This window comes from Malus domestica, chromosome 14 (assembly GCF_042453785.1).
Source record: "Malus domestica chromosome 14, GDT2T_hap1".
Classification (NCBI taxonomy): domain Eukaryota; kingdom Viridiplantae; phylum Streptophyta; class Magnoliopsida; order Rosales; family Rosaceae; genus Malus; species Malus domestica.
The window spans coordinates 81,909-98,330 of NC_091674.1; the positions used below are offsets into that span (position 1 = coordinate 81,909).

General features: G+C 38.1%; 1 protein-coding gene and 1 long non-coding RNA gene across 3 annotated transcripts; one reads left to right on the plus strand and one right to left on the minus strand.

The window, feature by feature from the left end:
• The first annotated feature begins 361 nt into the window (after positions 1-361).
• Positions 362-2,329, plus strand: LOC114821198 (uncharacterized). Its single transcript, XR_003768638.2, has 2 exons — positions 362-701; positions 2,093-2,329. It is a non-coding gene; the product is annotated as an uncharacterized lncRNA (long non-coding RNA).
• A 2,028-nt stretch (positions 2,330-4,357) lies between these two features.
• Positions 4,358-9,254, minus strand: LOC103420949 (aquaporin SIP1-2). 2 transcript variants are annotated; one of them, XM_008358986.4, is made up of 4 exons: positions 8,996-9,254; positions 8,373-8,704; positions 7,783-8,055; positions 4,358-4,836 (listed from the first exon to the last, which is right to left on the minus strand). In XM_008358986.4, exons 2-4 carry the CDS (start codon positions 8,667-8,669, stop codon positions 4,678-4,680), a joined length of 729 nt encoding a protein of 242 aa, XP_008357208.3. In that variant the 5' UTR covers positions 8,670-8,704; positions 8,996-9,254; the 3' UTR covers positions 4,358-4,677. The 2 variants fall into 2 exon arrangements, with proteins under 2 accessions (XP_008357208.3, XP_008357207.3); XM_008358985.3 differs by having other exon boundaries at positions 8,373-8,889; positions 8,996-9,202.
• Positions 9,255-16,422: the final 7,168 nt, after the last annotated feature.

Consider the following 16,422-nt stretch of genomic DNA (forward strand, 5'->3'; position numbering starts at 1 on the left):
ATGGTCCATGAAATTGAAAATCAATCAATGTAGTTCTTGAAAATAAGCGTCGCAAATCAATATGATCATTCCGTCACAATTCTGTAAAAAAATTTGTTATGTGTAGGGATGGACAAAATACCCATGGGTATGGGTAACCGCGGTTACCCGCCCATTTAAAGTTGATAGTTATGGTTATGGGTAACCGTTTAAACAAATAAACGGTTATGGGTATAACCGTTTATCCATGAAATTTAAATGGGCAGTTATGTGTATTATCCGCGGTTATAAAGGGTATCCAGCGATTATGGGTAATATTTACAGTTATAATGGGAATCCATTTACCCATTTAATTTAATATATGTAAAATTAAAAAAAAAATTAAAAATCCTCAGAGAATAAGTTACAACTCCGTCACTCTCTCTCTCCGCCTCTCGACTTCGACTCGACCACACCTCGGCGACCTCGCTCAGACAACCTCACCACCCTCCTCGACCTCACCTCTGACAACCTCCTCACCTCAGAATCCGGCCACACCCACATCACACAGACCCTCTGATCTCTCTCTCGACTTCGTACCTCTCTCTCTCTCCGTCACTCTCTCTCTCTGTCGCTCTCTCTCTGTCATGCTCCATAAACAACCCAATTCCACGCCATAAGTCCCACACAAACGAGACTGCCTTTGTGTCCATGAATCGTTGAAGGGATTTTGCTTATCTGAGGTAATTAGTAAGGGGTTTTGTTTCATTTTTTTCCTTCAAATTAACTTAAAATGTGTAGTTCCCTAATTTAACATATTATTAGGGTTTTGTAGTTTTTGTTCAATTTAATCCATTTTTATGAATAATTTGCTAATTATCAGATTTCTCATGCTTTGTTCGATATAAACCCCATTTATTTTTATCTTATTTGTTATTATTTAGTGATTGTTTGGCATCAATTGCATCTGTGCTGCTGTTATAATGGTATTTGGTTACAATTTGAAGAATCAAGTTACCATGGTATGATTTCCTTTACTTCTATAATTTTTGTCTGGCTTAGGCATGTCTCTGTTATGTGTTCTGTTTGAATTTTTTAGAAACTGAAAGCTTGTTTAATTGTATGTTTATCTAAGATGTGCTTTCCATCTCTTCCCATGGAGCGCTAGCCTTTGATAAGGCCCAAGTAACTCTTTCACTGACTTGAGATTAGGTCCTATTAATTTTTCAAGTACTGTAATTTTGCCATATATAATAGTTGTGCTTAATTTGCTCCTATGAATAATTTGTGCCTTTGCTTTCAATGGGGTATGGTGGTTGTGTTTTTGCTGCTTGATGATGATTTTGTTTTAACTTGGTGTCTTAGAAAACTTACAAAAATTTACAAGGATTTGAGTAGGGGTTGAGCCATAAGTAATGTTTATATGAATTTGAGCTCTTAGATTATATAATAACATTCCAAATAATTGGGGTTGCAACTCCAACCCACATTCTCCGCCTCTCTCTCTGAAAATCAAATACAACCTTATCCATGCTTTGTTGTCCTTGCCTTGATGTTAACGAAGAATTCTGAAGTTCTCTAGATGTACAATGGGACCGTTAGTCTTTGTACCCTCAAGTTAATATAGGAAGACCGTTTGGTAACCTTTTTCGTTTCTAGTTTTGATATGTATTTCCTTGTTAGAAAGAGAGGGGAAATATACGGGAGAAAGGGGGAGCGAAGAAGGGGAAAAAAAAGGGTGATGAGAAGCAATTGGAAGAAATGTGTAGAGAGCGCACATAAAATGGGAACTAGAAACGATTTTGAGCTGCTTTTGTTTTCATACATTATCTTTCATTTTCCCTTTACTCCCGTCACCCTTATGTACCAGGAAATACTGTATATTTTCCTCTGTTGCAACTTGCATCTGTCACAAAGTATAACCCAAATAGTATATTGACCTTGGGTTTTATGACAATATAGTGTTCTTTTGTTCAATTGCCTTCCTGTTTTTCTTTTATATTCTGAACTCTATATCTTCATTTTTTTTTCCCGCTTAAACATTTCTTCGTCTTTACTTTCACATGTTAGAACATGTCCTGTATTGATGACAAAGAAAAAGAGTCCAGTTATAACCGGTTCATTTCTTTTGTAGGCCTCTTTTGGTGACAACGAGTCGATGATACTTTGTGATTGAACATGTTCGAAAGTGTTTAGTTTCGGAATATTTTGGAGCTTTGAAATCTAGTATTCAAGATAATGACTACTTTTTGTTTTTAGAAGCTTTGCTTTTTAATCATATGGATTATAATTAAAGACTTGCTTGGATGTAGCAGAAAAATATCTTTCGTAAACTATTATTTCAATTATATGAGGACTTAAATGATTAAAATAGGGAAAGGTATGCTAAAATGTACTTATAACGGTGTTTAATTGTCAGAAAATGAAAATTATGACAAATTTTTCTTTTGTAATTTTCAAATTGTTAAAAAAAATAATGTAGACGGGCGAAAAAAGGGTAAATGGGTAAAAAAGGATAAACGGGCGAAAAAACGGGTAAACGGGTAAATGGTTATGGTTAAATGGGTACACGTTTATGAGTATGGATAACCGTTTATAAACGGTTATGGTTATGGGTACAACCATTTATGTAATTACTCAACAGGTAAACGGTTATGCGGGTATGAACATAAACGGTTATGGGTAATGGGTAAATAACTGCGGTTACCCACCCGCCATAGCCATTGCCCATCCCTAGTTATGTGCTGATGTGGGTTTAATAATTAATTTAAAAAGTTGTCTAAATACCTTTTTTGCACAATGGAATATTTTTTTTTTCTTATAGTAGGGCCTATTTTGAAGAGAGCTCTCTTCCATAAATTCTCAATGCACAAGGTTTAACCATGGCTTAAGAGGGGGTATGAAAATACATTTCAATCAACAATGAACGCACCTTGGTTATAACCTCATTATCTCAAGGCAGACCTCGTCGTTCTTTGCATCACTAGACCACCAGGGAAGCACTGAACAAGCTTTCCAAGATTAACGTTGTGAGGATGTTGATTGCCTAAATGTTAACGGTGATCTCCAATGGGCCAAGCCATCACCAAATGTGATCTCGATCCAGGTTCAATTCGGTTAAGGGTGTCGAAGTGTGTAAAGATGAGTGTATTGATATTTTATTTTATTTTTTTTCTTTTAGAGAAAAGTGAGTGAAGGAGGTATATAAATGTGGACCGGAATTGGAGGTGATTGCAGGAATGGGTTTTGGGTTACAATTTTTTATTAACTATTAAATTATTAAGCTTATTTGTAATTCTTTAAATTTAATTAGACTTGTGTGACCCATTTATGTGTCACATCAGCACTTAACAAATTTTTTTACAGAATTGTGACAAAATGACTACATTGATTTGAGATACTTACTTGAGAGACTACATTGATCAATTTTCAATATCAAAGACCATTTTGATGTCGCGGGTCAATTTTAAGGACCATTTTGATGTCATCGGTCAATTTCAAGGACTCTTTGTGAGAAGAAAAAAAAAAGACTTATGAGGTCTATTTATGTGTCACCTAAACACTTAATAGATTTTTTAACAGAACTATGACAGAATAACCACATTGATTTGCAACACCTATTTTCAGGGACTACATTAATTGATTTTCAATTTCAGTGACCATCTTGATGGTGAAAATTAATTTTAAGGACCATTTGTGATAAAAATATAGAGGAGAATGATGACTTAAAGAGTAGATTCAATCTTTTTTTTTTTTTCTTCTATTAGTGGCAACGACACGAAGGCAACATGATGGCTCATGAATTAGTGAAATATGGACTTAGCAATGGAGATCTCGATACATGGATGGAGGAGGAACCACTTTGGTTATCTCCCTTCCTTGAAAGTGATTTAGAGAATGATAATCGATTGTAATGGGTGATGGACATCAAAGCAAACCAATAGTTGTAAGGGGACACAGGTTGTCGTGGAGCAATGGTAAGAAGTGGTAAAGTCTGAGTCAAAATCCCCAAAATCAGAGGATGAAAACCTTGAGAAGTAGCCAGGTTATTTCTTTACAGGATGTAAAATGGTTGGTTACTCTATAATGTTCATTTTTACAAAGATACGTTTAGGGTGGAGAATAAAATGATATCGAACTGGTCATCGAGAAACTCAAATCTAAGATCACACACTTACAAATAGAAAAGAATACCACTGAACTATAGCAGTAATTGGACTTTTCCCCGGCTTTCAGTGATGTCTGAACAAAGTAACAAAGCTAGTTGGTACACAAACGCACATGATCAGATTGACCCCGAGCGCTGCGCTATGCCTTTTAGTACTATCCAAGTTCGAAAAGCAAGGTATTAGTTTACTTCATTCAAGAGTCCAGAGTCCATTTAACCCAAAATTCCAAATGCCTTAGAAAAGTATATCAATAAAAAAGAGAATGACAGGAAGTGTACGGTTGGCGAGGACTGCTATCCAACCCAGTTATTAACATCGCTCCTGTCCAACACAGCAAATCAAAACCATTGCCAACGCAACATGCGCGCATTTCGTTTCTGTAACTAGACAGCTAATTTTATTTGATTCACAATTTGAAGACTTTTTTTACCAACACTAAGGTCAGTCCTCAATACAGCTTAAGCTTTATCTACTGTACTGATTGAAAATGTCTGAAAAAACTACACTAACCAGAATTATATTCAGGTTGACCAAAAACAGAGACTCATATTCAGGCCTTCTTGGTCTTCTTCTTTTTGGAAGGTGGGGGAGGAAAGAGCACACGGAAGACCCAACCAGCCAATATTGCTCCTATGAAGGGGCAAATCCAATAAACATAAAACTGCTCCCACGTGTTGTGCCAATTGTTTACATATGCCCAACCAAATGCCTGCAAAGACCACAAGTAATACATTTTGTAAGGGCTCTAGACATGCTACAGCTTCCATAATTGAACAACTAAACGAACCATCTCATATTTTTTTTCAAAACAAATGACACCGAAGATTAGCAGGAGCAGATCAAGAAAAGAGAGGAATAATTTGTGCCAAAAAAAAAGATAAAAGGTCGTACCCAGTGCACAAGGCTCCCGCTTTACGCAGGGTCTGGGAGAGGTGAATGTCGGCTAGCCTTACCCCCATTTATGGAGAGGCTGCTCCCAAGTCTCGAACCCGAGACCTACCGCTCATGGGCGAAGGCACTTGCCATCGCACCAAGTGCGACCTCAAGGGTTCTTGGTTTCCTAGACTAGCCATTCGCTTCTCATTCATAAATGCAATTCCATCATAAAATGACAACTCACATTCTAAAAACCATTCAATCAGAGAAAGCACCATGGGGGTAAATGCCACTAGTACCAATGCAAAGTAAACTGGTAACTCAACAATGAAAACTGCCTTCTCTTCCCACAAAGGAATAGCAAAAACAATGAACCATCGATCAGTCTATGCTCATTCGGCTTAAGACCAACAAAACTTATAGAATATACCTAAACTATGGAAGGTGTAGATTTGACCAATCCAACTTTCAAGTGGTCAAGATTGTAAGCACATGTATCCTTTTATAAAGAGAACCTATCGTATAAGCAACTGTGTGAATACAACAAATGATCAAAACTTGTATCCCGAGTTGAGTTAGCATTTATGCATAAATGTGCTTGTTTGGGAAGGCCATTAGTATCTGAACTTGTCTAATGTCAAAAAAGAGAGAAAAAAAAATCACATCTCATGGGAATGAAAATAAGACTGGTATTGACCTTCTCATATATCCATAGTGGTACTGTGTATAATCCAAAATTTAATTATGTAGGAGATGACAACAAACCTAACAGTCCTTCAACCAACGCAGTATCCCCAGTATCCCCTTCAATGAGGTCAATAGATAGTGTAGGAAAATAGGCTAGTTAACCTAAACTAAAACTTCATCAGTATGATTTAGGTTGTCTCTTTTGAACCTGCTTACCATATACTTTATCTCAAACTTTTCCAAACTAAGTGCCAACATCTTTCTGTTGATTAAGAAATCATCATTTCTTAACAGTATCATTTCAATCATCTGTCAGTCTGATTTAAGTATTTTCAATGATCAATGATTTTGTTGGACACAACGGCTTCGCTTGCAAATGACCAGGGAAGCAATGGTCGTACCCAGTGCACAAGGCTCCCGCTTTACGCAGGGTCTGGGAGAGGTGAATGTCGGCTAGCCTTACCCCCATTTATGGAGAGGCTGCTCCCAAGTCTCGAAATAAATTCAAAATTAAGGAGAGGCAAAATCATCATCAGTTGCAAGAGAACTCAAATATATGCCTAACGGGATGTTCTCCTTGGGTTGTGCTTAATGTACAGAAGAGTGGAGTTTTTTAACTCAAGTAAGAACGCAAATTAATACATCTTACTCTCTTCGTCCCAAGAAGAATAGGAGGGAAAAAAGGCATCCCAAGTAGACAATAATAATGCACTCACACTAGACTATTCAATCTGCATTTCATTCATAAACCCCGACTGCACTTGTTTAAACTGTAAACGCCAAGAAACCACTGACATGGTTAAATATTTTGAGAAAATTACATCATTTTGTGCCTTACTTTTTTTTTTGGTACCCAGAAATCCCCAAATCCGCTTCACCTAGTTGGACTCAAAAAAGGGCCTCCACCAAGCCCTACAACCTTTTGCGACATGACTTTTCAAAATGGGAAAATGGTTTCATATAAAGGAAGGTAGGAAATTATAAAGAATAAGGAAACGTTGCACATTTATTTTAACAACTAAATTTCAATGTTTTCTCAGTTTTGCAAAGACATATTAATATCCTCGGAATTTTGAAACAACTACCACCATGAAGGGAAAGATGTCAAGGATAAAATCAAGGGTTCTCTCTGTCAAACTTATAATGGAAGGTTGGCCATAACGGATTGTGGAAATAGAAATAGAAACAGATATAAATAGTTTTCTAAACTCTATAAGATGTCTAGTATTCGTACTTAATCGATTAGAAGAAAACAAACATGTTCCTATATTTAAGCCTCCATCTTCCTCTCCTCAGAAGTGCAAAAAGCGCGTTGGCTGGAGATTTCTTAGAGAAGAGGGATCGCCAGACAAATGTGGGAAAAAGGAAAGGTGAGGTTCTTAGTCCTCAAAAGGAAAGGTGAGGTTCTTAGTCCTCAAAAGGAAAATTGAGATATGATAACTAAAAGATTTATTAGAAAAAATGGAAGGGCATTATAATGGAAGCCAAAGAGGAACTTCAATGGGGAAATTATGATTCTCACTCAAGACCTCACCTAGTAAATTGGGAAAGGCTCTGGCAACCGGGGTCTATGTTTCTTTTTTCTTCTTTTTCTCTATTTCCTATCACTATCTTCTATATTGTTCTTACTGTACTAGTGTCTATTATCCTGTTTACAGATTGGAAGATATCATTCTCTTATGTCCATGTATCCCATAGATCATATATTGACAACTGCGTTACGATCAAAACATAAAGCCGAGGAGCATAATAGCAATGTCGTGTTCACCAAAGGGACGTAGGGTACTCAATACTACAGTACAAAATATTTCATCACCGTATGCAAGGTTCATTCCTAATAGTAGGAAAATTGCAAGCAAAGAATCAACAAGTAAAAACAATAAATTTTCTTCAAGCATAAGTTCGCATTGTATGATATAAATCTCCAGTACAAGCGGTCAAAAAAAGAAGACACATAGCATAATAGACACATTTGGTAAAAGTGTAATCCTCACTATAATGGTGATCATGTATTAAGTTTAATACGATTCCTACTAGTGCAAGGAAAAGATATGGTATAGGCGGAAAAGAAAGAAGGACATGGTTTACTTACGTTGGCGGGATTCATTGAAGGGCCGGTATACACAGAACCAGTAACAACCAATGCAACAGTAACCACAGCGAGCAGCCACATTTTGAGAAATGAGCTACGAGGACCTTTGAGTATGATTACGAGGACAAGAAAGGAGATGATGAAAGTCAAGACCCCCTCAGCAATAGCGCCGGTATGCAAGTCAACTTTTAAGGAAGGGCCTCCAAGCATGTGCTTGTACTGCTGCGGCATGACCTCATTAATGACCAGTGCTCCACCCACAGCACCCAAAGCCTGTGGAATGGAAAGTGTAGAGTCCAACGTTAAACTTAAGCATACCATTTTGGGTTTCGTTTATACACATATTATGGTTCGGAGTTGGGGCAGGGAAAGAGAGGCATAAAAGTGAATTTCTTTGTTGAAAGAGAGAGTAGATTCTGTTAGTTAAATTGCAACAGCAGAGCAGCCAATTGAAATTGAATATTTTTCATATGAAAAATGGAATGAAAGAATTGAATTGAACACAGATTGAGTAAAGATCGAATAAAGAGAGTAATCAATCAATTGAATTATTATGATTAAGGAACAGGATTGAGGGGTTACATCCTGACCTGGGCAGGAAAGCGGAGGGCCATGGAGAAGAGGTTGTCGGAGCCAAGGCCGGCAGCGTAAAAGGAGGCAGTGCCCGTGGGGTTGAAGCTGGCGCCGCCCAAGGAGTCTCCGATGAAGGTGAAGACGAAGACAAGCAGGAAGACAAGGGAGGTGGTGATGAAGAGAGGGGGCCAGGCGAGGGCTTGAACGCCAACGGCAGTAGCGATAAGGGTCGTGAGTAGGCCAAGCGTGGATGCGCAGGAAATCCACAAGAAGGTCAGCACCGCGTCTCCAGCTGCTGCCTTGATCGCACCCATCTCTCAGAGTCAGACTCTCTCCTTGGTCCAATTGTCTGTTGTGATTATAAGATAGATAGATTAGCAGTAGCAGTCTAGCAGAGCAGAGCAGGTACAATTCTTCTGAGTTGTGCCTTGGTGATTATCTCGTCAAGCAATCAACACATAGAATTCTTCTTACAGCTTCAAGATTTAAGATTCAAGACTCACGACGCACAACACAGCACAGCAGCATTTGCCACTGGAATTAACAACAATAAATTAAAAATAAATAATTGATAATAATGAGTGCCTGGGATGGATGGGCAATCTCTAAAATATTATTATATTATAAGAGAGGGATGTACCTAATCCCAAATCCCGTAATCCGAATCGATTATCAAATTCCAGGAGATGAGATGAGAATTTTGGTGGTGGTGGAGAGGAGATCTTCCTTAGCAGTTTGGAGTTTAGCAGGCAGAGGCAGGAGGCAGAATATGGTTCCAAATCTTTGCACGCTATTCACCACCACGAGACCAGTCACCAACAACAACCCCTCCGTAAACCGTAAGAAATGTTTTTTACTCTCTTTCTCTTCTGTTTTTAATTTCTATTTTATTCATAAAAAACTTCTTCACTTTTTTTTTACGGAAAATATGGATGATTACCATTTTGGGTTGAGATAAAAGTAAAACAAGACCCTTATATTTGGGTCATTATTATGATTATAGTTCTAAAAAATGCTAAGCGCTAGCCGAGCGACAGATTGGAGCCTAGACGTCTAGACAAACTAGACGGATTTTTATTTTTTAAATAAATTTATTATATAATATATAAATAAGTAAATGTTTATATTAAAAATTTAGAAAATATAAAATGAAAATTAAATAAATATTTTTTTTATAAAATTTAAATATTATATAAAGTTATAGAGTGTTATAAATAGACAAAAGTTAAAAAAAATAATATTTGCTAAAGATAGGAGCGAAGCGGGTGCAAAATATTACACTATAACTTTAGTAACTATAACACAAAGGATGACTAATAACGAGAGGGAGAGAGATATACTAATATTATTTATTTGATTCTTTCTTTCGCAGTGTGTTTTGATAACACACGGATCACTCTATTTATAGAGCTACTCCCATGAGAACATCAAAAAAATGATATGATGACTACTTTTGACAATATTACATAACAACAAATGTAACGACCTGTCCAAAAAAAATTATGATTTTTATAAGTGAATTTATGAAAATGCCCTTCGAGGAAACGTGTTGACTCTTGTTGACTGCTGTGTTGTGTCACGTAAAATTCATTTTCTTGGCATATCCTTGTAGTACTTGTCGTTATGGACGCGTGAGCGCAAACGGATCGTAATTTGGAGTTATAACGAAGGAGTTATTAACGTTTAAAGTCATGGGCATTCTAGTAAATTAATTAGTTTCCGGAAAACACCAGATTTTTTTGGAGAAAAATATGGAATGCCACATGTGTAGCCCAGATTTAAAGAAAGATGGTGATGGGCGGTGGAGATGGAGTATAAAGGAGGGAAATGAGGGAGGAACCGACGAATGAGAAAGAAGAGGAAGAGAGGGTGACCAATCAGAAACAGAAGAAATGAGGGGAAAAGAGAGGGGGAAGAAGGAGGGGAACCTGGACCCCCTTCCTTGACCCGACAACCCGGTTCCTTCATAATTTCTGACACCGATTCCGACGTTTTCCCGGCGATCCAAGGCCAACCCCTACCTGAAATCAATCCCTCTACTGCTCTTCTTCAACTTCCACTCCAAATTCGAGAGTTAACGACCTCTATTTCGAGAGATATGACACTGATGGCATCGAGGGGTGCACGGTCGGAGATTTCCCATTTCTGCATGCTTCGACTCCTACTACCACCACCAAAACCCTTCTCTGGACCTAGGAACAAATCCTAAACCACCTTTGAAGCGGCGGAACACCGGTAACGGCAAATCGACAAACACCTAATTTTAAGGGTTTACGGTGGGTTTTCATGAAATTGAGGTTTTTGCCGGCCAAATTGGCATTAGTCACATGTATGAAAGTTACTCTATACATTGAAATCTTCATTCTCGTAAAAATTGGTAATTTTTATAAATAGTTGAATTTTCATGTGAGACGGGACGGCCGACTGCCACCTGCGGTAGTGCGTGGCCATCAGACTGACGATGTCGTACAAGTCTTTTTAGATGCCCTGAGTTCATAGTTGATATCCATATGGTGTGAATTGATTTTTGTGAACCTAGTTTCATTATGGTGCATCACTTGATTATTATTTGAAGTGATGATTCGACCGTTGGATTGATACCAAACTTTAATACATTATAGTACGTAATATTTGAGGACATTAGGAACTTATGGATCGAGAATCCGACGCACGGATCTTCCCGAATTGGATTTGTAAGTTCGTAATAAAACGTTGACTGCCACTTGAATTTGCAATTGGTGGAGATCCAACATTTGGATCATAATGAAATTTTAGGATGATGTCTTAGAAGCATAATGTGGATCCTTGGAAGTTACTGATCAGAAATCCGAGGAGCGGATCTTCCGGATCGAGTTACGTAGGGTTGTGGACCCTATCGTCGATCGTTGACAGACAGTTGACTTTTGGTCAATGGGTCTAAAATCATTCTAGAACGCCTTAGGGATGTGTTTTACGTAAGTTATATATTCTATCGATAAGAATTTTGAGATGTGATTTGATAACTATTCTAGGCGCCGATCGTTCGGGACGCCTTGATATTCGTGCTAGGGAGTGATAGCTTGGACTCCAGGTAAGTGGGCTTCTGTTTTCTATATATATGTATAAATGCTTTACAATTTCTAGAAACTGTTTTTAAATGAATTTACGAATTAAATGCCATGTCAAGGATGCATTATATCTTAGTATTTGCTTTAGTATAGTTTTGCATAATATGGAATGATGCTGCGGAGGTTCAGGTAAGCTTTAGGTGAGTACATTATTATGATAGTGGTTGCATTGTGTATGGTTATAAATAGATGCATTTAGAGCTCATTATTCTACACCCTGGTGTTAGTGCTTTGCCTGAGGCCAGAGCCTAGCCTTCACGTGATCGTTCACCTTCCGCACCACACGCTCACCTTGGATTCAAGGAAGGTGCTAGCCTGTCGTACATACCACATTAGAGGGTTCCAACTCGTAGGTGACTTGCAATACTTCGCACAGCCTTCACGTGATCGTAGCACTTGAGCGTATCTATTTACACACAGCCTATCGTACAAACCACATTAGGTGGTTCCGACTTGTGTGCAAGAATTGGTTATGAGCTATAGATTCAGCCATACAGGTCTCGTTAGGTGACTCCGGTCAATATATAATTTTATATTGATTTACATCACCTGGCTTACATATTTATTTTTGAGATACTTGACATGGCACAAATCTTGGTTTCACTTATCTCAAGCCTAGTTTATATATATATATATATATATATATTATTTTCTGAAAAATTATACGGGTTTTACGGTGAGGGGTTATTACTTTTGGAAAGGGAAATGGTTTTAAAAAGCTTTGTTTTTTGCCCACTCACGTTTTCTGTTTTTCTCCCCTCTAGGTTTTAATGGCTGAAAGTTCGTATCGACGAGGACTCTTGGCGAATCTCAATCTAGGTGGTTACCTCTGAGGGTATGATCCTTACCCACATCACTGTACTTTACTTATGCTCTGACATCGCGCGTGAAATGGGTTCATTCCCTCTCACAGCGCACTCTAGTCTTTAGGCACTTTTAGGTTCAAATTCATTCACATTTTCCACATCACTATACTTTATGGCTTCATCACCTTCCAGGTGTCGGCCAGCACAGCTCGATTCTGAGTACTAGTGGATATTCCGGGTCGGGGTATGTCAACAAATATGTCATCTTCTTTTGGACAAAATGGATCTTTCTTAATGTCCAAAGAACGAACGACCATTGGCGTACTAAGTGGATAAGCCTTGTCCATTCCATATCCTTTCAGGATTTTTTCAATATAGGTTGATTGGTGAACCAAAATTCCACTAGCATAATGCTCAATCTGTAGGTCGAGACAATAATTTGTTTTCCTAAGGTCTTTCATTTCAAATTCACTTTTCAGATATTTAGTAGTTTTATTGAGCTTTTTAGGAGTTCCAACTAGGTTCATATCATTGACATATACTGCCACTATAGCAAATCCAAAATTGGATTTCTTAATGAACACACAAGGGCAAATGACATTGTTGATATATCCTTCTTTGATCAAATACTCATTGAGACGATTATACCATATTCGTCCAAATTGTTTCAGCCCATGTAATGATCGCCTTAATTTGATTGATAGCATGCCTCGTGGTTTGTTAGTTGTTTCAGGCAACTTAAGTCATTCTGGGACTTTTATATATATGTCAATATCTAATTCTCCATATAGATACGCGGTGATGACATCCATAAGTCGCATGTCAAGTTTTTTCTGAAACCACTAAACTTATTAAGTAACGGAACATAATTGCGTCCATTACAGGAGAGTATTCTCCTTATAATCAATTCCAGGCCTTTGTGAACAACCTTGTGCAACGAGTCGTGCTTTATATCTTGCAATCTCGTTTTTCTCATTGCGCTTTCTTGTGAATACCCATTTGTAACCCACGAGATTTACATCAGGCGGGGTTTGGACGATCGGTCCAAAAACACTTCGCCTTTCCAAGGAATTTAATTCTGCCTGGATTGCATCTTTCCATTTAGGCCAATCTTGTCTTTGTTTGCATTCATCAACAGAGCGGGGCTCAATACCATGGCTTAATAGGATTTCACTGGCTATTGAGAATGTGAACACGTCGTAGATGATTATTTCATTTCGATCCCACAATTCGTTAGTACATGGATAATTTATGGAGATTTCTTTACTTTCATGCACTTCTGTCTCTTCAGGGATATGTGTCTCATCAAGGACATTGTCCTTTTCAGAATCATGAATTGGGGATTTATCATTCATTTTCTTTTCTTGAATGATTTCATTTGGATTTAGCTGTGCCCTCGTCTTTCTCTTTCGAGGGGTTGAATCTCTTGAACCTGGGGATCTACCACACTTCAGGCGTGCACTTGATGATTAATTTGTTGCCACTTTATTTTTTCCAACAGGAACATCCATTCTTACAGGTGCATTTGCAGCTGGTATATGTGACTTTGTCACTTTTAAAGCATCATTAAATGCATCTGGTATTTGATTAGCAATACTTTGAAGGTGAACGATCATTTTCACTTCATTTTCACATTGAGTGCTTCGTGGATCAAAATGAGATAAGCTGGGAACAGCCCATGTCAGTTCTTATAGTTCTTTTGGAATAGTCTTTTCTCCCCCTAATGATGAAAAGACTGTCTCATCAAAATGACAATCTGCAAAATTAGCTGTAAATATATCACTTGTTAAGGGTTCTAAATATCTAATGATAGATGGTGAATCAAAACCCACATAAGTTCTTAGTCTATGTTGAGGTCCCATTTTAGTGCGTTGTGGCAGTGCAATAGGCATATAAACAGCACAACCAAAAACTCGTAAATGTGAAATGTTTGGCTGATGCCCAAACACGAGTTATGCTGAGGAGTATTGGTGGTTGGCTATAGGTCTTAATCGAACCAATGATGCAGCATGTAAGATGACATGTCCTCATGCAGAAACTGGCAATTTTGTTTTCATAAGCAGAGTGCGAGCTATTAACTGAAGCCACTTGATCAATGCTTATGCTAAACCATTTTGAGTATGGACATGAGGAACATGGTGTTCAACATCAATGTCCAATGTCATGCAGTAATCATCAAAGGTTTGGGACGTAAATTCACCAGCGTTATCAAGTCGAATTGAATTAATGAGGTAATCTGGGAAACGTGCTCGCAACTTAATTATCTGAGCAAGAAGTCTCGCAAAAGCTACATTTCGAGTAGATAAGAGACAAACATGTGACCATCGGGTAGATGCATCAACCAAAACCATAAAATATTGAAATGGTCCACAAGATGGTTGAATAGGCCTACAAATATCCCCTTGAATCTTTGCAAAAATGATGGGGATTCAGCATCAACCTTTAGTTGTGATGGTTTAATTACCAATTTCCTTTGAGAACAAGTCTTGCAAGGGTTATCATTTGAGATAGCAATGTGTCTGCTTAATAATGGATGTCCATTAAAGTTGGTAATGATCTTAGGCATCATGGTGGATCCTGGATGGCCCAGATGGTCATGTCAAAGTACATAAACTTTTGAATCAATGAACTTCTGGTTCATGACAGTATGTGATTCAACTGTCTTTATGTATGTATAATATAATCCACTCGACAAAACCACGCAACTTCTCCAATATACACTTCTGGGTATCATTGAAGGTAATGCATAGATACTCCACATTTTCTGCATTTTTCGTTTCAATGTGGTATCCATTTAGATGTATGTCTTTGAAACTTAACAAATTTCGAGTAGATTGAGTAGCATACAATGCATTTTGTATAGACAATATTGTTCCATTTGGTAACATAATCTGGGCTTTCCCTGAGCATTCAATTACATCTGATGGGCCTGATATTGTTGTTACCCTTACTTTTGTAAGCATTAAGCTTGAGAAATACTTTCGATCACGAAGTATTGTATGCGTGGTTACGCTGTCTGCAAGACAAATATCTCCATCATTTCTCATGTTTTGAGAATAACCACAGTTTTATCCATGCTTTCTGAGTAAAGGGGATCACAGTTAAAAACAACTTATTCATAATAAAAGGGAAATTGAAATGCCACTTTTATTGAATTGAAATATGAGTTTTAAACTACAAGTTCAGAATAAAAAATACATCAAACATAAGTGATTCAATCGGACCGGTACACTTCATTCCCTCTTTCCATAATGAATTCTGAAGTATCTAGGTGGGTTGTGTTCAACTGCCCTGATAAGTTGAGCATTGGATCAGGTATATCCATTGGTCTAGCCTGGTCGAGAAAATTGATCTTGACACCTCTCTCCTTGAGGGAGGCTTGATATAAATCCATCAGATGTTTTGGGGTACGACAGGTACACGCCCAGTGCCCAGTGCCCATTGCCACCACACCTATGGTAGGCTCCTTCAGAGTTTATAGGAATGTTGTTCATATGAGCTTTGCCTTTGTGGCGATTTGCATTCTTAAATCTTGGGCCTGAATTATGCCTTAGAACCTTGTTGTGAAACTAGACACCATGGTTCTTGCCCTTCCCATTCCACCGGCCTTGTTTGTAATTATTCCCACGAGAGGATGTGGTATTCCCTTCAAGGGAAGCAGCATTCACTTATGGGAATGGTGCCGATCCACTCATTGTTTTATTCAGCTACTAAGAGCACATATATCAGCTGGTTGTATGCTGCAGGAGCATGTTAGAGGCATGAAAGGTGTTGAAAGTCATTTCCAGCATATCTTCATCAATGATGGTTTCCCCACATAGCTTCATCTGGGAGCTAATTCTGAACATCGCAGAATTGTACTCAGCTACTGACTTAAAATCCTGGATCTTTAGGTGAGTCTACTCATAACGAGCTTTTGGAAGAATCACTATTTTTTGGTGATTGTATCTGTTTCTCAATGCCTTCTAGAGAGCTATTGGATCTTCAACCGTTAGGTACTTGCTCTTTAGTCCTTCATCAAGGTGGCGACGAATAAAGATCATGGCATTCACCCGATCTTGAGAGGATGCACTGCTTTCCTCCCTAATGGTTTCTCCAAAATTTCCTGCCTCCAGATGGATCTTTGTATCCACTACCCAGGTAAGGAAGTTTTT

Coding starts and splice junctions, on each gene's coding strand:
- LOC103420949 (XM_008358986.4), bottom strand. CDS start 8,669: ATGGGTGCGATCAAGGCAGCAGCTGGAGACGCGGTGCTGACCTTCTTG. Junction 8,056..8,372: donor CCCTCCGCTTTCCTGCCCAG/GTCAGGATGTAA, acceptor TCCATTCCACAG/GCTTTGGGTGCTGTGGGTGG. Junction 4,837..7,782: donor CTTCAATGAATCCCGCCAAC/GTAAGTAAACCA, acceptor TGGTCTTTGCAG/GCATTTGGTTGGGCATATGT.